Source organism: Vulpes lagopus, chromosome 7, assembly GCF_018345385.1.
Source record: "Vulpes lagopus strain Blue_001 chromosome 7, ASM1834538v1, whole genome shotgun sequence".
Lineage (NCBI taxonomy): Eukaryota > Metazoa > Chordata > Mammalia > Carnivora > Canidae > Vulpes > Vulpes lagopus.
Genome location: NC_054830.1, coordinates 32258549 through 32280372, shown reverse-complemented (window position 1 = coordinate 32280372; position 21824 = coordinate 32258549). Strand labels below are relative to the sequence as shown.

General features: G+C 41.4%; 1 protein-coding gene across 16 annotated transcripts in view; it reads left to right on the top strand.

Annotated features, from left to right (window-relative positions):
- MAGI1 (membrane associated guanylate kinase, WW and PDZ domain containing 1) overlaps positions 1–21235 on the top strand; it is a 643927-nt gene extending 622692 nt beyond the window's left edge. For 5 of the 16 annotated variants that reach the window (XM_041761398.1, XM_041761392.1, XM_041761394.1 and 2 more), the window contains 6 exons: positions 1098–1298; positions 9151–9244; positions 9391–9451; positions 10452–10595; positions 13310–13448; positions 17517–21235. In XM_041761398.1, coding sequence (XP_041617332.1) covers positions 1098–1298; positions 9151–9244; positions 9391–9451; positions 10452–10595; positions 13310–13448; positions 17517–18286 — 1409 coding nt within the window. In that variant the 3' untranslated portion in view covers positions 18287–21235. Of the gene's footprint in view, positions 1–1094; positions 1299–9150; positions 9245–9390; positions 9452–10451; positions 10596–13309; positions 15584–17516 lie in introns of all 16 variants that reach the window. The other 11 variants (XM_041761397.1, XM_041761390.1, XM_041761391.1 and 8 more) reach the window with 6 other exon arrangements.
- The last annotated feature ends 589 nt before the right edge of the window (positions 21236–21824 follow it).

The following is a 21824-nucleotide window of genomic DNA, read 5'->3' as shown; positions in this document are numbered from 1 at the left end:
ACCTACATAACTACTTCACAGTCCTCAGAAAGATGAATTCCCACAATAGGTAAATACACACTTCACTGCAGACCCCATGTCAGGACTCAAAGCCAATTCCCCACCCCTCTTGAGAAGTTAGCAGTGCTCGTGGTTGTGACACGGGGTGCCTCAAAGTGCATTAAAAAGCCTCCCTCTTCAAATGCACTTTTCCTGGTTTTCACATTGTAGATGTGCAGTAACTGATCATGACAAAGGAAATGATCAAAGGAAAGGGTTGAGGAAGGATTTGAACCTGGCTTTGGATCGCTGTCCTTAGCCTGAGCAGATACCAGGTTTTCAGAGTCCTTTAAGGGGATTTTTGTGAGAAAAGAGTTGGATATCAGATCTAATGAGCCATTTGGGCCCTACCCGGAAAGCATACATGATAGGCTGGCTGAACAGAGGTCACAGAAGGGAAAATGGGTGTCAGGGTAGGGTGCTTTATTGGCTCATGTCTTGTAATTATGCCTTTTTCCTAAAGCTTTCATCATTCTGGAGGGAAGGCAGAAAGACTAAGTGTTTGTCCATTAGGTGTTTGCAGAGGGAGTTTTGGTGGTAGCAGACTCTCATGCCTCACCAGACGCCTAGTGATTATTTTTTTCTAAATGGAGAAAGAACAAAACATTGGCAGAAGCTGAAACAGCAGCTGGCAAAAAATGAAGTGACACGAACACAGAATGTGTAAAAGCATCCATCCCAGCTCTGGGTTTCACATTTGCAGACCCAAAATAAGCCAACGGCGAGTTATTTTGGGGCTCTTGAGAATCTCTGAAGCTGCTAAATATCACAGATTTTGTCATTGATCGAAGAAGGGAAGCTGGGGTTTCCCCCACATTTGGGCTGGGGCAGGGAGTGCAGCTAGGAGCAGTCACCGCACGGCGGCAGCTCCTCCTACACAGGCGCTGAGTATTGCCAATGTTTTGACCATCGGCACAGAGCTCTCCTTTAATAACATTTGCTTAATGCTTTAATTAATTAACACTTAACCTTCTCTTTCCCTTTTCAACCCTTTTTCTCCTCCCTTTGCTATATTCCCACGTAACTTAAAAAAAAATAAAAACTCAATATCAAAGCAGGCAATGCATGTGTGGCTATGCCTCACAAAATAGGTCGGATTATTGAGGGGAGTCCTGCTGACCGATGTGGCAAGCTGAAAGTGGGAGATCGGATCCTGGCAGTGAATGGATGTTCCATCACCAACAAGTCCCATTCAGACATTGTCAACCTAATCAAGGAAGCGGGAAACACAGTTACCCTCCGCATCATTCCCGGGGATGGTAAAGTATACCTCTTGTGTCTCTCGTTCTCTCTCGAGCTCTTTCTGTGCCTCTCTTTCTCTTCTGTCTGTCTCTCTCATTAGGAGCCGTGTAATTGAGTAGTGTTGATTTAGAGGCAGCGTTACCCATCCCTAACTGAGCATACCCATCATATAAGTGTAAGCCATCATTATTACTAAACCTTACCTCCCCTCTCCCCTCCCTTTACTTAATCATCTTGCCCTGTCTTACTGCACATGCAGACATTGCAGAAAATCTTAACTTTCTCCATTTTATTTTGGTTTTGGTCCCCATGTCCTTAAAATGATAGAATAGTTTGAAAACAGGCAGTAAAGATCCTCTGATGTTCTACCTGGAAATGATTAAAGATTTAGAAAAAAAGAAAAAAGAAAAAAACTCTAAACTTTAACTGTATAAGGGGCACCTGGCTGGCTCAGTCAGTAAAGCATGTGAATCTTGGTCTCAGGGTCATGAGTTCAAGCCCCACTTTGGGTGTGGAGCCTACTTAAAATTCAATTTAATTAATTAAATTTTTTTAAAGTAAAATTTAACTGTATGATACAGTGACATCACAATACCTACATAATGACAATTCAGAGCCAGTACTTTTTTTTTTTTCCAGAATAAGTGAATATATGAAAGGTTTTTGTTGAATGAGAGATTCTCGGGGGGTTGTGCTTACTGGGTTTGTCTCTAATTTTTACACATGGATGAAGAAAGAATAAAACCTCCCTGTGATACGTTATACCTGCATTAAACTAGGCCTATTCTTGTTTGTTTGCTTGATTCTTTTATTGGTTAAATTCAAATCTTGTTTCTTTTACACCACTGGTATTTCTTTCCCTAGGAGACATTTGGCATTGTCTGGAGTGGTGCTAATGACATTTAGTGGGTAAAGGCCAGGGATGCTTCTAAACATCCTGCAGTATACAGGATAGCCCCCCACAATATAAAATTATACAGCAGAAAATACCAATACACATTATTCATATCTTTTTAAAGATTGATTTATTTATTTTAGAGGGAGAGAGTACAAGAGTCCACCAGTCGGAGGAGGGGGAGCGGTGGGCAGAGGGGAGAGGGCGAGAGAATCTCAGGTGAATTGCTCGGAGCACACAGCTGATACACAGGGTTCAGTCTCAGGATCCTGAGATCATAACCTGAGCCAAAATCAAGAGCTGGTGCTTAACTGACTGAACCACCCAGGCACCCCACTCATTATTCATATTTAATAAAAATGAAGTTGATGCTCTAATGTCACTAAGTATAGAATCTTTAGAGAATTAAGTCCTGAATACTGACTTCATTCTAAGCAGACTTTGCCTTTGGGTGGAAAGTGATACTTGTCTCAAATGTTTCAATGTCTTTTTGTTGTTGTTATTACTATACATGTTCTAAAACATATATTCTGAAAGTCAGTATTTTTCAAGAAGAAAATGTGGTTTAAGGAGATAATGTGATTAAAAATTCTGTACCCTTGATCTGTAAGATAAGAAAATCAGAGATATATCTGAAAGTAATTGACCAAATGAATATTTTTATAATTGTTAGAAAGTGATCCCTATTAGTTTAAAATTCAAGGGGCTGTAAATGGTGCCTTTCAGAACAAAATAAATTGTAAACCAAACAATAAATATTTGAAAATTGTTGGTTCTAAGAACAGAGAATTTTCTCGGAGCCAAAAATACCCCATACCAAATGTGGAGGAAAAAATAGCTCCTTGATTGCTGATGTACTTCACCCTGCCTCAGATGCATGGTTAGTAATTTACCATGTGGTCTGGAGTCCATTCCACCAGTTCACCACTCTGGAAGGCAATTACAATTTAGGAATGTGATCACAGGATGATAGGACATAGGTTCCTAATGGAAAAGATGAAGGAAGCCAGAAAAATTAAGCGAGAAGTGGTTGAGAGAGCCAAATGTAGTATATAAATTTAGGCACATCTATCTGCATGCCCTACAGAGATTTCAAAACACTAACCCAGAAGAACTCAACACAGGCATTGACTTGCTGTGTCTATATTGGTCAGTCTTAATGTGGGAAGGATAATGTCCAAAAAAGGAAGGAAGGAAAGAATGTACTCCTTGAGGGAAGGGCTTAGAAAAAGAGCTTGAAATCAGGAATGCTATAAATATGCAGAAGCAAAGTATACTACTGTGCACATACTAGGTATTAATGAAGTACAGTGGAAAAGTTTTGGAACACCAAAAAATACAGGGCAAGGTGAATTATCCAGTAGCAGTTGTCAATAAAGACTTTTTTTTAAAACTTCAGTACTTAAAAAATATAAAATTCAGGTAGACACATCACATACTTTCTTGGCTAGAAGAAAGTAAACATTAATGCTGATACAATGTAGTTGAGGACCAATGTGCTGCCCGGGATGTGATTTCATCCCAAGATACTGCAGCAAGTCCTTGCCATGATTTAAAAAGCAAAAACAAAACAAAACAAAAAACTCTTCCATCATTTACTTTGTAAAATTTCAGAAGCCAGGGAATGGAAATCGGGTCTGACAGAGGGTGGATTTGTGATGCTCGTCTTTTAATGGAGCCAAAAATGGCCATCTTGGAAATTAAAATTGAGGCAGGGGAGTCTGATTTCTGGAGAGATGCTGGAACAATCCAGAAGTTTGCAAACACCTAGAAGACAGAGCTTCCATTAATGAGGGTCTGATGAAGAGAAACACATGGCAGATCATTTCCTCTCTGGGAGGGTGTGTTAGACGTGGAAGACTGTAGAAAAAAAGGGGGAGTATGTTTCAGGGACCTCTGCTCTCCTTCATACCTTTCGCACTAATGTTTAATTCATCAAGTAGCCCAAAGACAGTTTGTGTTGTGGTCCTTGTGAAGAGACTGAAGTTCTTAGAAACCCACGTTATCCAGAGTACTGTTGTCAGAAACCCCAGGAGGCACTTTGAGAGCGTGGGAAAGTGTGCTCTCCTTTTGGCGGTGCTTAGAACCCACTCGGGATCCACTTCTTTCCCTAGCTCCTGCTGCCTGATTCTTTATCGTGTCATTGTTCACCTGGTACTTTCTCCAACTTACTTATGTCTGTCTGTACTTTCACTTGCTTCTCCCATTTCTCTGGTTCCTCCCTGGCCCCCCACCAGCCCTCTTCAATGATGACTCAGAAACGTGACTTTCCTTTATTTGGCTTGTTATGTTCCTAGAAGGCCCACCTTCACAGACCATGGACAGGCCTAGATCGGGGGTCCTCCCCATCTCTGCTTTTACTGTCTTTGGGACCAGAGTGGGAGGTGCAAGTGGGGGCAGAACATTTTCTCCTATGAGATGTGGGCCAGGCCTAATAAATATGTAAGGGCAGCACAGAAAGGCCCAGAGAAGAACTGACCATACTGAATCTGAACTTGAAATTGACAAGTCAAACCACACACGTTTCCTTACCTCTTGCCTTCTGCAGAAAACTGTGAAATCTGGGTGGGAATGAGACTTTAATCAGACAGGGCCTACCCTTGGCTTATTCAGACTGACAGAGAACCATTATGAATCGAGTTCTAGATAATGAAAGTATTTATAAGCTTAAAAATCAGTTACTTATATTAGGTCTTAAATTTGTACTCCAGATCATTCTGATTCCAAGTATTTGTTACAGAGTAGGCAAGGGCATAGCAACCTGGGTTGCCATTGCTATTTCCTGGGCCAAGGCATAGGATAGTATAAATATCTTAATAGAAGACTCTGTGGATATGATAGCTAGCGAAGGGATAGGGTGAAAGGAACAGGGTTCCAACCATAACACGTTTTTTTGAGTCTCCCAAAACTTCAAATATTTATAGAATTAAAATTTTCAAATACTTCCTTTAGATATTTATTACACATGTATTTATGTACTAAAATATTTATGAAAGAAATGATTGTATCCTTTGTTGATTTATTTGGCTTTGTAGTATGGATTCCATAAGGGAGGCTAAAGGTATTAACTTGGGGGCTAGGTTGGAATTGTAATCACTTGCCATGGAGATATATTGAAACCCAAGATAGAAGCTCCTGTCAGAAGTTAGTGCCCTGATTTAGCACAATACCGTGACAGTGCCTTGAGAGCTAAGATATGCTTTGCTTGAGACATGATTGCCATTGGAAAGTGTAATAATATCCATTTTCATTCCTCTAAAGGGCTAAAGTAGGTGTAAACACTGATTAATAAAGGAATAGGATACTTACTGGAATTTATCATAAAAATAGCCAAATAGTCCATCTGTCTTTGAGCTTTATTTTTTTTTTAATTTTTTTTTTTTATTTTATTTTATTTATGATAGTCACAGAGAGACAGAGAGAGAGAGGGGCAGAGACATAGTCAGAGGGAGAAGCAGGCTCCATGCATTGGGAGCCCAACGTGGGATTCGATCCTGGGTCTCCAGGATCGCGCCCTGGGCCAAAGGCAGGCGCTAAACCGCTGCGCCACTCAGGGATCCCGTCTTTGAGCTTTAAAAGTCAAATACATTGGCATCCATTCATAACACGGTGCTGGAGTAGGCTTTTTTTTTTTTTTTCTTTTTTAATCAAGGGCAAGTTTTACTTTGGGGTGGAGCTATAGATTTGTGAGAATGGGCTTCATCTCTGTGTTTTAAAAAGCTAGAAAGAATTTCAACACCTAAAGCCTCAGTTTAATTCTAAACGAAGACCTAAAAGTTTAATAAAATAGGTATAACTTTATTGATATTTTAAAAGCATCCTGGAAATCAGGGTGTGCTAAAAGTTATTTTAAGTACTTGGAGATGGCTCATGAAATCTAGAATCAAAGCAGGGTATTTTGTTTTTTAATTCTGCTGTGATAGTTGGTGGTATTGATTTTATTTATTCATGAGAGACACAGAGAGAGAGGCAGGCTCCCCACAGGGAGCCCTATGCAGGACTCGATCCCAGGACCCCAGGATTGCTACCTGAGCCAAAGGCAGATGCTCAACTACTGCGCCACCCAGGCTTCCCAAGAAATGGTAGTTGTTCATAGATTAAGAAACATAGCAATAGGAGGAAAATTCAGTGAGCTCAAATAATCATTTGCATATAAATGTTAATTTGTTAAATGCTTAAAGTTAATCTTCAATCCAAAACAGATTTGCATATAAATATGCAGAAAATAGAAATGAAGGATAGGCGGAAGATTAATAAAAGAATTCTATTTATATGTGTATTGAGTGATTATCTGTCATATCAAATCATGAAAGCGCAGAAATAAAGAAACTGTTTCAGAATGGGATCTGATCTGCCTAGAAAAGCCCTGGCTACCAAAAACACACAAGAACTCAAAAGGGGAACTCCTGCACGGTTCAGTAATTATAATCACTTTAATTACAAGGAAACGTTCTTTTTCGTATCCTGATTATGATTTCCCCATAGCCCGAACAATCTTGCGATTTCCCAGAGAGTCTCCATAAAATTAATTATGATAAGCAATGTGAATTTTTTAAAGGACCAATACATGGGTTGATGAAACGTCTAGTGAATTATATTGATAGGCAGTCCAATCTCTTAGTCCATTGTTCTGACACAGTGGGTATACTTTATGAGAAATCACATAGATTTACCACCTTGGTTGAGCTAGGTAACTGCAATCATAAAAATGTACTAATAATATGGTTTTAATATTGTGATAACAGTAGTAAATACATGCTCCCAATAAAAAAAAAATGTGCTAATCATCTTTTGTATGGTTTTTATGTGCCAGGCACTATCCCATACACTTTGCTTTTCAGATAATCTTTACGTAAGTTTTCTCAGATACTTTTGTTATCCTACATGTACAAGAGAAAACTGAGGCTTTCAGTTTTAGAAAGTTTAAGTGACTTTGCATAAGTCCCAACCAGTAAATTACAGAGCCAGGGGTACACACAGCCAGACAATCTGAGTCTGGAATCTGACCTTCTAACCATTATGCTAAGAAACCTGAGAAATACCACCTCCCCAGCTCAGGGTGTATTGGCATAGTAAAGGCTCTGAGGATGCTCAGAGGAAAAACAAAATATGCCCTCTGTTTCACCTATTGTTTCTCATCTTCAGTTGGCCACAGGTTCCTTTACCTCAGAATCTGTAGAAATAGTGGGTAAAACAGACCATGGAAAACTTGTCCTGTAACATGAATTGGATTCACTTTACAGTGTACTTGATCTAGTGTATTTGATTTTCTTATTAAACAGTGTACTTGATTTTCTTACTAAACTTGTGCCTTAGCTGTCAGCATCATGGGCTTTATAGGTGGAATATAAACTGTTAAAATCATAATTCAGCCTTTTCATTTTGCAGAGTTTAACTTAAGTTCCCATGGAAATAATTTTAAAAAGTAGAAGTGGTAGCAAGGGCCATCACTACAGTAAAGGTGTACCGAGTGCTTACTGTATGCCAGGTACTCTACTAAGCTTTTCATACACTTTTATCAAAGAGAAGAATCGTGTTATCCCCTTCTATCAGATGAGGAAAACAAGGCATACAGCTAATGAGTGGGGAAAGGGGGATTGGATCTCAAGCCCATGATTTTAACTGGGCAATGAAATAATAGAAAGCCAGACCCAAGCTGAGTTAATATCCTCGGGAAATTAAAATGGAAGACAGACCACAAGTAATTGGGATTTCTGGGATGTCCTGTCACCCAGAACTACAGTGGAGAACAAATGTAGTCCAGGTATCCCAAGTGGGACTACGTAACACATTTTCCCAATTGAAGCTTTCTTACACATTATAGGTGGATATATGTATTCTGTAAGCATTAGGATGCATACTATGAACCTCAGGGCTCCTAGAAATTTGTAGACTCCATTGCATACTATGAATTAAATTGGCATTCACAGGCTAATCTTAGAACCTAACGACCACATTTAGTATTTATTTGATGAGAAAAATTATGCCAAGTTCCAAGTAGTCAACCTAAAAATAAAAAAATAAATATTAAAAGTGCACCTTGCACATATATATAGTTGCTTGCTATCTGTCTTGATCTTAATGGAGAAATAATTAGTAAAAGAATATATAGCCATTACTATATAAATGATTATATTTTAATATATGCATATTGGTATGCAGTCCATAGGGCATTCTCATGAGCATTTTCAAATTCTGGATCTCCAAACTTTTAGAGATTAATGAAGTTGCTTATGAATGTGGTTAGTGGAGAAGAAAGTCAATTTACATAAGAATGTAATCATATTCATTATATTAGGGTGGCTTCATGATTTATACAACTTATATTTACAAACTCTGGCTCTAACTAATGCCAAGTTTGGAAATTAATTTTTCATCAGTGATACTAGATGAGATCTGTGAAGAACTCTATATTTTCAGTTGTGCTTCATTAAAAGCAAAGGGGAAGAAGGTAGAGATTGTGTGTGTATGTATAGTTAACAAGATGTTAGCATACTTCAGATTTTAATATTCACATGAGGAAACCAAGCAGACTCACTAAATATTGCTGATAAATTGTAGGAAACATTAGTAGAGACATTTACTATCAGCCTGTAAAATTCTGGGGAGAAGCACTATTGGTGTGGTGCAGTGTCTTGATGGGACTGCCATTTTTAAGTATCAGGAAGGCAGGGAAAGACACCTACCTTGGCTACAATTTTAGAGTAGCATTTTCTGGGGCAAACTCTTTATTAGTTCATTTGTGGGGATATCAGTTGAGAGGAAGGTAATAAGGACATACATGCCTCATATTACAGAAGAGCTTAGAATGATTCTTTAAAGTCCTAATTTTTTAGAAATTCAAGTCAGAAGTGCTTCAAACAGTGACAGAGAAACCAGACTTGTCATTCAGATATGGGACTTCTACATCTTGCTTGGTTTGATGATCTCTTCTCTGGGGCCCTCATTCTGTTATGCTCTGTCTCTCCCTACAGAGTCTTCAAATGCCACTCTGCTGACCAATGCAGAGAAGATTGCCACCATCACCACCACACACACCCCTTCTCAGCAAGGGACCCAGGAGACCAGGTTAGACATAGCTTTCTTTCGTTGATCTTGTTAGGTTTAAGGGCAAAAAACTAACTCCTGGCCTGACGATTACTCGTCCTTATTTATTTATTTATTTTTCAGTTTCTCCATGTTTTTTTTTACATTTATTTCTCTCATTTTGGCAGGAATACCACTAAACCAAAGCCGGAATCTCAGTTTGAGTTCAAAGCACCCCAGGCAGCACAGGTGAGGGGCATTCTTCTTTTTTCTCTGTTTGCTTTGCACATTTCCTCCCAATTTTCCAAAGCTATTTTTATGAGATATCTTTTATAAGATACCCTCAATTAAAATAAATAACCTCTTTGTGAGAGGATATACTAAGTATGTACTCAAATTTAGTGATGTGGGAAATGACTATTTTATTTTACTGTGAGAGGATATACTAAGTATGTACTCAAATTTAGTGATGTAGGAAATGACATTTTATTTTACTACCTTTGAAAAATATTCCTAGATACCCTTTTCTAGGTGGGAAAAAACAAAAAACCATAATTGTCTCAAAAACTGACAATCAGAGAAAGAGCAAAGTCACTAATATCTACTCATGGTATTCATAACTGTGTTTATGCTAAGAAAATGTCTTTTTTTGCTAAGGTGACTTGTGAATTTCAGGTGAGACCTGTAGAGCCAGTCACCTGTCCCACAAGGTGGTAGTAGGGGGATGCACAAACATTCAGGCGAAGCAAATTTGGGAAAGACTGGGGGATGGTTAAACCGGTTCATTTTGACTGGGCCTTCTCAGAGCTCTCAGCAATCCATTCACGCTTCTCTTCAGCCAGGGTGGGAGCCACTCCCCAGATATGAGGAGGTCGTTGTTGGTGTCCTGGTGATGGACACTGCTGCCATTTTTCAGGCTTGGGGCAGGGAGGCTGAACATCCCGCACTGTGCATAATGGTATCGTGTAGTGACTTCCTGCTATAAATACAATTTGTGGCCTCACTGATTAAATTTTAATATATGCATGTTAGTGTGCAGTCTATAGGCACACTCATGAATGTTTTCAAATTCTGCATCTGCAAACTTCTAAGATGAATGAATATATAAACAATTGAGAATCACCAAGAGAAGGATAAAGACTATGCCTTTTTGTCAAATCACCATGACAGAATATTTGGGAAGAGGTGGGAAGAAATACGTGTGCATATATGCTCTCCCTGAATGATAGCATTTTGTTTTTTTAAACAGGAGCAAGATTTTTATACTGTGGAACTGGAAAGAGGAGCCAAGGGATTTGGCTTTAGTCTTCGAGGAGGCCGAGAATATAACATGGACCTCTATGTTCTGCGCTTAGCAGAGGATGGTCCAGCAGAAAGATGTGGAAAGATGAGGGTACGTAGGAAGAGGAGTCTGGGCAAATAAGTCATCTGCAGTGACTTTTTGACATTATGTGGCTAGAACCTTCTTATTCTCAAGAACTGCATTTTCTCCTGTTTTCAGGACACTCTAAATGCATGATTCCCACCCTATTGTAAATGTCTCCCTCAAGCATGGTTGGTGGTAACTGTTCAAGTTAGGTGAGCTTTTCTAACTCTTCAGGGTTGAATGAAAGATTGAAATTACTTATAAATTTATTGAAGTAAATACTTTCTCAATCTTATTCCCATAGTTCTTTTTTTTTTCTTTCTTATTCATGAGAGAGACACAGAGAGAGGCAGAAACATAGGCAGAGGGAGAAGCAGGCTCCCTGTGGGGAGCCTGATGTGAAACTAGATCCTAGGACCCCAGGATCCCGACCTGAGCCAAAGGCAGACAGTCAACCACTGAGCCACCCAGGTGCCCCCCATTCCCATAGTTCTTATACTTAATCTCATAAGGTAGGCATATCACAGGAAATCCTGGGTATACCAGAATGCTTACAGAGCAGAAAAGGCATGTAGTCATGTAGGTTCTGGGTGGTGAGCTCCATTCACTCTCCAGCTGTCACCTAGCCTCAGGAGCAGGTCAACTCTGCTTTAGTAAAGGACCAGCATCTCCGTGGCATGGATATTCATGGTTGGTCTATAGGAGTCAAAGCTGCAAATTTCAAATATACAAATGCCAAAACATTGGGCAGCCTGGGTGGCTCAGCGGTTTAGTGCTGCCTTCAGCCCAGGGCATGATCCTGGAGTGCTGGGATTGAGTTCCACATCAGGCTCCCTACATGGAGCCTGCTTCTCCCTCTGCCTGTGTCTCTGCCTCTCTCTCTGTTTCTCATAAATAAATAAAATCTTCGAAAAAAAAAAAAAAAACAACAAAAAACAAAAAAGCAAGTTCCAAAAGATCACTCTGTTCTGTTTAGATATCTAATATCTATTACTGTGTATGCATATGTCACTTTCCGGCAGAGATTAGGTGGTTTAAAAAAAAATCATCTTGTCATTATAGATCAGTCACTTAGACTGAGGTGCTACTTGGGGAGCAATTTGCAACAAATGAAAAGAAATCAAGACAGCCAGGTCAAGAAAGGAAAAAAAAAGTGCATGAATTCAGTCCAGAGCTAAAAGGAAAAAACAGTGACCTAGAGTAGGGAACTTAATATTTGTACTTAAGGCATAATGTTGATTTTTAAGTTTCTTCAGATTAAATTTTTCAAAAGATTGATTGATTAAGAAAGAACTAGGGAAGGGCAGAGGGAGAGGGAGAGCATCTCAAGCAGACTCCCTGCTGAGCGCAGAGCTGGACCCAGAGCTCGATCTCCTAACCCTGGGATCAACTCTGATCTGAGCTGAAATCAAGAGTCAAATGCTTAATCGATTGAGCCACCCAGGCATCTCCAGACTGAATTTTTAATGAGTGTTTTCTTTTTTAATGGAGAAAATAGACCATGAATATGGCTATAAAAAGGTAGTGGAAAGTGGTACATATTAGCATACAGTTTCCAAAATCAAGCTGTATTACCACTTTTTTTGAATCTTATGCATTTAAGCACAATTTGTGCACAAAGGAATCGAGACACTGTGTATTCCTTTTGTTTAAATTTCAAACACATGGTGTATGCTTTTCCATGTCTTTGGATACTGAAAAAAGTTTCTGATTGAATGAACTGTCATTTGCATGGTATTTTGTATTATGCTGTATAGTTCACAAGACATATTTACATGTATTATCCAATTTGGTCCTCCTACTTTGGTAGGGATGGGTTGTTAACATTTCCTTCTACAGATGAGAAAGTAAGTTCCGTGAAGTTAAAGTGTTTGAGCAAGTTCAGTTAGCTAATAAGTGATAGGAATTCAAAACTTTAATCTCCAAAGCCAGTGCTTTTCCTCTTCTGCCTTCTGGAAAATGAGCTCCATTAGAGCAAGGATCTTACCTGTCTTGTTCACTCCTTTATCTCTAGTGCCTAGAATAGTAGCTGACAAAATAAAAGCCACATCAGTGTATCAGCTAGGGTTGTGGTCTCATCAGAAAGCTCACCTGGGGAAGCATTTGCTTCTAAGCTCACTCACAGGGTAGTTGGCAGGATTCAGTGCCTCTTGGGCTGTTGGGCCTAGCTCTCCTTCATTTCCTCATCATGGACTCTGTAGGGCAGTTCCCTATGTGCAACAAGTGAGACAACAAAAGAGGGGCACATAGAAGCCAAAATTACTTTGTAACCTTATCTTTGGATTGACATTGCATCACATTTGCCATACTCTGTTTATTAGAAGCAGGTCACTGATTCCAGTGCACACATGAAGGGAAGGAGATTACATAGGATATGAATACAGGAGGAGAAGATGGGGGGCGGGGTGCCATCCTAGAAACTGCCTACCACATCTTCTTTTCCTCAACAATTAATATTACCCTTACTGCTTTATTTTTTAATCTCTTAGCACTTAATACTTTCTAACGTACATGCATTTCTTTAATTTTCTTATTAATTGCCTTCCATTAGAATGTCGTCTCCATGAGGGTAGGGATTTTGTTTCTTTCACTGCTGGATCCTAAGCAACTGATTTTCTGGAAATATACTCAGCGAATATTTAGTAAATCAATAAATGAAAGAATTTGAAATCATAAGGCACCTTGGTAGCTGGTCAAACCCTCGGTGATGTTCTCACTTTGTCTATCTCTTGCTTTGGCAGATTGGTGATGAAATTTTAGAGATCAATGGTGAGACCACCAAAAACATGAAGCATTCCCGGGCTATAGAACTAATTAAGAATGGTGGCCGCAGGGTGCGTCTGTTTCTGAAGCGGGGAGACGGCTCGGTACCAGAATATGGTGGGTCAAACTATGAAAACATTCCTTCCTTCCCTGGCATGACTCCATGAATTTGTCTCCAGAACTGCAGCAGGAAAGTCTTTTTGTTTTCCCCTATTCACCAGTGTCTTACCAGCCTTTCGCACCATGTGATTATTTGCCTCGCTTGTTCTGAAATCTCTACACATTTCATCCTTTTGCTTGCTTATGTGGACTGGGGCTTGGCCTAAGACAAGATCTTTATAGCCCTCTTTCTGATAATCAGAGAGAACATTTTGTCTAGTCCAACCAAGAGCGAAGGAATGTTTGCTTGAACTGTGCCAAACTGTTTCTCAGATCCAATTGTTAGCACAAAATGACTATACTCCTTTTCAGAAGCAGGAAAGCAGGTTTCCTGAGTGATATGTTGAGGCACAATTCTCCTTTACCTTTTCTTTTTTGATTACTTGATGTTTTTACTTAAGAGGCGGGAAATTTTGGAGATGACTTGGGGGCCTTGCTCACCCCCTATGCTCTGTATATGACACTTCCTCATCCCCCTTGTTGGTCCCTACCCCCAGTCAGACCACCTGAGCCCACTACTATAAAACAGACAAAACTGTTGATATATTAGCCATATGTTTTTAGATGAAAAAGGATGAAATACAATTCCCAGTGCTCATCATGAGGGAAACATGTTACTAATACCTTTCCTATGGGGAAAGCCAGGTTATACATAGAGTTCCTTTGTCATATGTGTAGACATGATTTGAGTAAACAGCAATGATCTTTACATAGCTTAGTGTTCTGATGGCAAAATATTGTATATTATAATGATTATGTCCTATTTATTTGAGAGTCTTGTTTAAAATTAAAAAGAAAAAAAGAAAAAAAAAAAAAGCTATGCCCTAGATGTAGGGCTTTTCTTCCCAACCAAAGGTCTACAGAAGTTTCTATAGAAACTGTGATTGAATGGTCCCCATATACGTTGGTCCCCTTTATTAGGGATTAATCTGTATCACCCTCCTTTCTGAAAGTCATTCTGCACAATTCCCAGTTGCATTTTGGACTTGATGATGAGATCTCCTTAATTAAGATGCAGCTCAAAGAGAAGGATAACTCATTTGAAGGACAGCCTTCCCAGGTGTTGGACACACATACAGGTGTAAAATCCAAGGGCCCAAGTTGGGGGGATGGGGCAAATCAGATGAGGCCCCTTTAGACATGGCCAACCACAGGGGAGGTATTTTGATGTTAGGATGCCACAGCTGTGCACTATACTAAACCTCTGACAGTAGGTGTATCAATGCCACTGAAACTGTGTAACATTGTCTCCCTTTTCTGTCTCCCCTATGCTTCTGTTGGATGTGATATTTCATTTGAGAATCATCGTCAGTAACCTGTGTACCTTCTCAAAACCTATGTCTGTTGCACTGAGGATGAAAATCCAACACTAACAAATGTTCTTTGGGCTAAAAATAAAGATCCTTTAAATACTCATTTTTCCAAGAAGGGTTGAACATGCCAGAGTTGTGCTGCTGTAATGTCTCCATGTGTCATTTGGACTAAATCTCTCTAATTCTATCAATTAGAGTCACAAATGGGTTACAATATGTTAAGTTCCAATATTTTTCTGACTTGATTGGAACCTGCTTCTCTGTGAGGCTATTTTTGTAATGAGTTTTTTGTACTTAATTTAACTGCCGCGGTCTTTGGGTGGGGGAGGGAGGGAACTTTGTTCTTTTGTTGTTTATTGTTAATGCTCTCCTATGCCAGCTTGTCATTGTTCCAGTTGTTTGAAAAAAAAAAGAAAAAGAAAAAAGGATGCATCCATTGTCTGGGTTCTTGAGTCACCTTATATGGCTGTCTAAAAAATGTCACTGTTCTGATTGCGGTCTCTGCAGCCTTATTTGAGTGTTGCCTTAGACTGTCTGACTGGACAAATAAACTCTCTTTGCCCTATGTTAACAAATGCAGATTTTTTTTTCTTTCTTCTTTGTTATAGGGAATCTAAATGTTCAACTTTTTCTCTTTCTCTCTTTCTCTTTCTCTCTGACTGTTCTTGGTGCTGGGCCCTCCCTTCTACAGCGATGATACCTCCTAATATCGCTGCATGTATGAGAAATGAAAAGCTCGGGGAGGCTTGCTTCTACCTTATGGGCCATAATCAAACTACGGTTTGTAGCTCAATCAATACTAGGTGTTTCTGTGCTGTGGCCTAATTTCCTCATTGCTTCTGCTTAGCTCTATTTTGATATGTTTGGCAATTCATTCTGAGCACCCTGCGTTCTTTGAATTGTAAGTACACCACTGACCCTACTGAAGTCTTACTCTCCCTTATCTTAAAAGTAGGTGTGAGAAGCCCCAAGGTTAGATTCAAGTGCATGATCTAAGCACCTATCCTTACCCAAAGCTTAAAATGACTCTGTAGGCCCCGCTTTGTGTTAATTCTAGGCCCCAGCATTCAGAAAGAGCCAAACCTCATATCACAGAGCCCTGCCCTAGGTCCGTAAGGCTTTGTTGGACAGAAAAGTGACATTTCCTGCTCAGCCAGCTATCCCTTGGGAAACTGCAGCCCACAGGCCAAAGCTTGTTGACAAGCTGTTTTTCTAAGTAAAGTTTTATTGGCACATAGCCACGCCCATTTCTTTAATAAATTGTCTAGGGCTGCTTTTACACTATAGCCGCAGTTAAGTAGTTATCACAAACTTTGCAGCTGGCAAAGCCAACCAAAAATATTTACTCTCTGAAAATTCACAAACGCTGCTCTAGGCTATATGCCTATTTTTTATTAAAACCCATCCTAGGTTTTGGGAGATCATTCATGAAACAGATTGTTTAATGTTGACCTTGATGCCTCATGAAAGGCCCTTAAAGAGTTCCTGTGATTCCTTCGTCTCTGGGACTGTCACCCTCATTTGCCCTCCACTCGGCAGCACATCATTTCAGGTGTCTTGCCAGAAATAGTGTATGTAACGTGTATGACTTCTTGAGTTGGGTTGCAGCAGAGCATCCCTGCTTTCAAAAGAGCTCTCATAATATCGGGATGCTACCTAAAACATTGGCCGTGTCATTTCAAATAGTTTAATAATAAATAGGAGCGCCCATGGGCTTCTCTGCTTTTAAATCTATAGATATCTTAATGTCCTAAGAAGCATCACAGTGAGTCCTCAGCTCCTGGATGCAGTTAGGGATACCTGGCGTAGCATAGGGAAAACTGCCTCTGAAAGGTTTTCTCTAAACCCCATCTAACGTCAAACGTGCACCTGATAACCTTTCTTCCACTCCCTTTTGTCAGGCAACTCCACATTTTGGGAATAGTTTCTTAAACCTACGCAAACTTAGAGCAAAGTGTTAAATAAAATTCACAAAGGTAGAGAGGATGTTCAATGGACCCTCACGTGCACGTCCCATCTGCCAGTCATCAACATCTGGCCATGTGGCCTCTCTAAACAGCCCTTTGCCCACTACCCTAGAATCTTTTTTTTTTTTTTTTTAAAGAAAAGTGTTTTAAAATAGAAGTATACTTTGCATTAAATGCTTAAAGCCTGAGTGTACAGCTCAGGGTTTGTTTGTTTTTTTTAAAATCTCCGTATAAACACCCACTTTAATTACCCAGATCAAAATACAGACTCTATAACATTCCCCCAGAAAGCTCCCTCATCCCCCCTCTAGGTCAAGAACCTTAATGATTCTTAAGCGAATTAAAATAAGTATTCTTTAAAGAAGAGAATGTTTTCTTTGGTGGGGGCTGGGCGGGGAAGAAGGGTGGGCAGGGGAGGATGGGGGTGGGTGAGGAGGGAACAGCAAGAGGTAGTTAAGGTGGGGACTTTGTGCTGCCTCTAGATACACTGTCTGCCTTGTGCGTTTAAAGGCTAGAATCGTGACCCAGGCTGCGGCTCCTCAGTGACCTAGGTCTTGAGCGAGCCGTGGGCAGCAGCCAGATGCCACCTTTGCTTGGACCTTCACTAGTCCGAGGCCCAGTGGGCTTGGGTTCTGAGCGCTTTGACAGTTGTTTGTCGTGACTAATGAGACCCCAGGCGCGGGAGCGGGGACAGCAGCCCGAGGCCCCGATACCAAACTGTGGCTCTCGTTCCTTTGCCTTGGCAGACCCCAGCAGCGACCGGCACGGCCCCGCCGCCGCCGCCGGGCCCCAAGGTGTTCCGGAAGTGAGGGCCGCGCCCCCGGACCGCCGACCGCATCCGTCATTGGAGTCCAGTTACCCACCCGACCTTCACCAATCATCGCAGCATGGGGAAAAGCGGGCACACGGGAGAGACCCAAAAGGCAGCAGCAGAGAGTCCAGCAGGCAACCCAACGAGCATCACACCTGGAATGGCACTTCTAGGAGACCCGACGGCGGGGCTTGCCGACCCAAGGACCGGGCACCCGAGGGACGGAGGGAGGCGCCCCCGGAGCGGCTGGTGCCCAACGGCCCCAAGAGGAGGTCCCCGGAGAAGCAGCGCCGGGAAGGCACCCGCAGCGCGGACACCACCCTGGAGCGCAGGGAGAGGCCCGAGCGGAGGCGCGAGCGCTCGCCCGGCCGCAGGAGGGACGGCTCGCCCGGCGCGCGCAGGAGGTCCCTGGAGAGGCTCCTGGAGCAGACGCGCCCCGCGGAGCGCAGGAGGGGGAGCTCGCCCGAGCGCAGGGCCAAGTCCACCGAGCGCAGGCGCGCGCGCTCCCCCGAGCGCAGGCGGGAGCGCTCGCTGGAGAAGCGGGACCGGGACCGGGACCGGGACCGGGACCGCGAGGAGCAGCGCGGGGGCGCCCGGGGGCGGGCCGAGCCGGGGCCCAAGCCCGCCCCCTCGGGCTGCAGACCCGCGGCCCCCGAGCCGAGGAGGCGGCCCTACAAGGAATGCAGCACCGACCTCAGCATCTGAGCCGCGCGCGCGCGCCCAGCCAGCCTGGATGGACCGTGTGCGTGTCCGAGGGAGCGAGGCCGCCAACCTGAGATCATCCTCGTTTACGCACCTGGTGATGGTGACGCGTCTCACACCCGATGATCCGACGAATATAGCAACAAACATTTTATGCATTTGAAATCTTATAAGAAGAAGAAGAAAAAAAAAAGTATATATATACATATATATATATGAAAAGTGTTGTGCCTGATGTATAATATTAAAAGAAAGTATTTTTAAATGCATACTTTTTTTTTTTTTTTTTTTTGGAAATTTATTTGCCAAATGCTGCCCCGGAGGGATACAAGTTTTGTTTCTACGTTAAACTGTAGAGTTGTCCGGAATTGTTACCCCCCCACCCCCACCCCACACACTTTTTTTTTTTTTTGGTGGGGGGAGGGGAGGGCAATCTTTTTCTCTCCTGGTTTAAATAGGGCTGTCGATCATTTTCTCTAAGGGAAATTCTTGATTCAGTTGATTTGATGTAGATTGTTACGTAGTGATGTAGTGCTGTAGTCAGGAGTCTTTCTTTAAAAAAGGAAAAAAGAAAAAAGAGCAAAAGGCAAAAGCTGTATGTGTAAAAGCTGAGGACTCTTTGGGATGGATTAGGATTGCCCATGATCCTAAGATGAAACTGTATGAAGAGACTACTATTGCAAATGAAGGATATTTATAGCTAAGCTACACAGCACAAGGAAATGTGCCCTTCTGGGGTCATAGTTGGTTCAGAAAACAGTTTGGACTCTCCCTGGCTATAGAAAGGCGCGGAGAGGAGAGGTGGGCCTCCGTTTACCCAAACTGTAGCCCAAGCGCAGATGGGTCAGGTTCATTAGCATCGCCACCGTCTAATAAGATCTCATTAAGGCAGCGCCATCACAGCTTTGCTCAACTACTACTAGAGGGAACGGACAGCGACCACCTTCTGTGTTGTCTTGTCTGATGTGAGGCTGAATAGTGGACGGAATGGAGAACGATGTGCCCCGTGCAAGAGAGCCATGAGAATCCCCAGTACAGAAAGTGTGTTCCTCCTTTTGTAGCATAAGCCCAAGGTTGCCCTTCGCTGAACTGGGGACTGGGGAGTGAGCCTTGGTGGAAGTTACCTCTCTCTTGATACTTAAAGAAGTGAGGGTTGGGGGTGCTTATTCCTAGAAGTGCCATTTCCCTTCGAAACCATAATAAAGGTCTCCAGGATGGTTGAAAGGGAAAGTCACAGTCCCAGTGGTTCTAGATCGAGTTGGCAAACCTTTGCCCTCATGACCCTGTCCTTTGAGTCTTTGGACAGCAGAACAAAGCATAACAATTTTTCTTTTTCAAACGACCCATTCTTTTGCAGTCCCTCAGGAGGTGTGTGGTTGGGTCGGCTTGTAGCCCCGGGATGTGGTTGAAATGGATTACTGCCTAGCTGAGCCAAACGTTTGCTTGTACCTGTTGGACCACTACAGCAAACCGCTGCTTACGATGCATTGTGTATTTCTGTAGTACTGTTTTGCATTTTCCATTAACAGACACAAAACTTTGCAAGTCAATCACTGTTATTCTCATGGTACTGTTTAAAAAAAAAAAAAAAAAAGGAAAAAGGAAAAAAAAATGGAGAAAACCAGCCAATCATTGTCTGTACAGAGTTAAAAATTGTAATTAATAGAGCCTGTTTTAAAAATTAAAAAAAAAACAACTGTTGCCTTTTTTCTTGTATAAAAGAGAATTTATGACAAAAAAAATTTAGCTGTGAGGAATGTGATATGTGTTTATATTTCTGAATATGGAACAAATTGATTCATTGGGATATATTTTAATGTAAACTAAATCAGGTATGTAAAGCTGTTTTAAAATGGGAGACTATATAAGTAATTCTCTAAAGCTTTAGTTGGTTTGAATATCATCACTTCCTCCATGGTGAGCCTGCTTGTGAATTAGTAAGCACTTGTTCGCATTCTCTGTTCCTCACTCATTTCTTGCAGTGTGCTATGGACTTAATGCTCTTTCTGTATTGATGAAAAGCAGTATGTGGGCCAATCTTTTTATAAAACACTATGCATATATAAATATTACATTGTTCATAGCTTTATTTGACTTCTGGGTTGATACATAACATAGACTGAGTTCCTGTAGTTGTGTGGACCTGCACAAAACCAGTTCCTTTCCTGGAACAGAGAGACAATGTTCATTCGGTAGCTGAAAAGGAGGAAGAGGGTCTGTGACTGCTACTTTTATTGCCAGAGTTTTCCACACACACATTGAGCTGTGGTAGTAAGGCTGAGGGAGAACACAACTGAATAATGACGTTCGTTTTCATCAGTTTCCTAGGAGCCAATTTGGGGATTTTATTCCCCAGGCTCCACTGCTAGGAGTTTTCTCGCTATTTCTAGCAAAATCTGTGATGTTAAATGATCGATGCTCTCACTTGTGGTCCAGAGTTTTAAATAAGTGAAATCAAGGTGGATTCTTGGAGTACATCGTGAAGTTAACATCTTAATGTCTTTCTTGTCAGAGGTGATATTTGACATTTTAAAATCTCTGTGCTACCCACCATCAGTCTGTGAAGACTTGATGTGGCGGTTTACTCGGAGTTCCACGCATCACATTTGCTTTGGAAATATTGTACTGTACAGGGACTATGCATTAAGCAGAAAGATAGTTTTCTCTGAACTACTGTAACCTTAAATTGGAGACTGATTCTTGTGAGCCTACTTTCCCTAATCCCCCACTTCATGTAAATGTCTTGATGAGAGATGATGGATGAGTATTTTGTATGATTAAATCAAACCATTGAAGAATTCCCCTCCCACCCATTACACAGTTGATGCCTGAGCGAATGTTGGGGGGGAGAACTCAACACCCTACTTGTATTTTTTAAGTTTCTTTTGTGAAAGATTTTTTAATGCATTTTTACTGTAAAAATACATGGAAATGTATGCATTCCATAACCACTATTGCTTCCGGATTGATATCTTTCTTGTCTCTGCGTTTTCTCAAATGTATCAGGGTCAAGTGATCAAGTGAGGGTGTCTGGCTCCAACTCAGTGCAACATCATGCCAGTCTGTCAAAAGATAAGGAACTATGCCTTCGCAGCAGTAGTACAGTGCCTTGCTGCTCGAAGTGTGGTCCGTGGACCACCCGCCTCATCATCACCAGCAAGGGTATTAGAAATGCAGAATCCCAGGTGCAGCCTAGACCTACTACATCAGAATGTGCATTTAATAAGATCTCCAGCTAACTCAAATGCCCCTGAAGTTTGAACAGCACAGTATAGTGTGTCAAAGGAACCCTGGTAAAAAGCAAGACCTGCTAAGCTACATGCTTCATCACTTCCTGTGTGATCTTGAGCAAGTTCCTTAACCTCTTTATAGGCCTCACTTTCCTCCTCCTTAAACACATCTCAGATTTGGTAAGAATAAAGTGCAAAGTGCTTAGCACACCTCTGGCAATCAACAATCCTCAGTAGATGACACTAAAAAAAAAATTTTTTTTTTTTTTTTTGAGGAGGAAGATGTTTTGCCTGGCAATGGATGTTCTCTT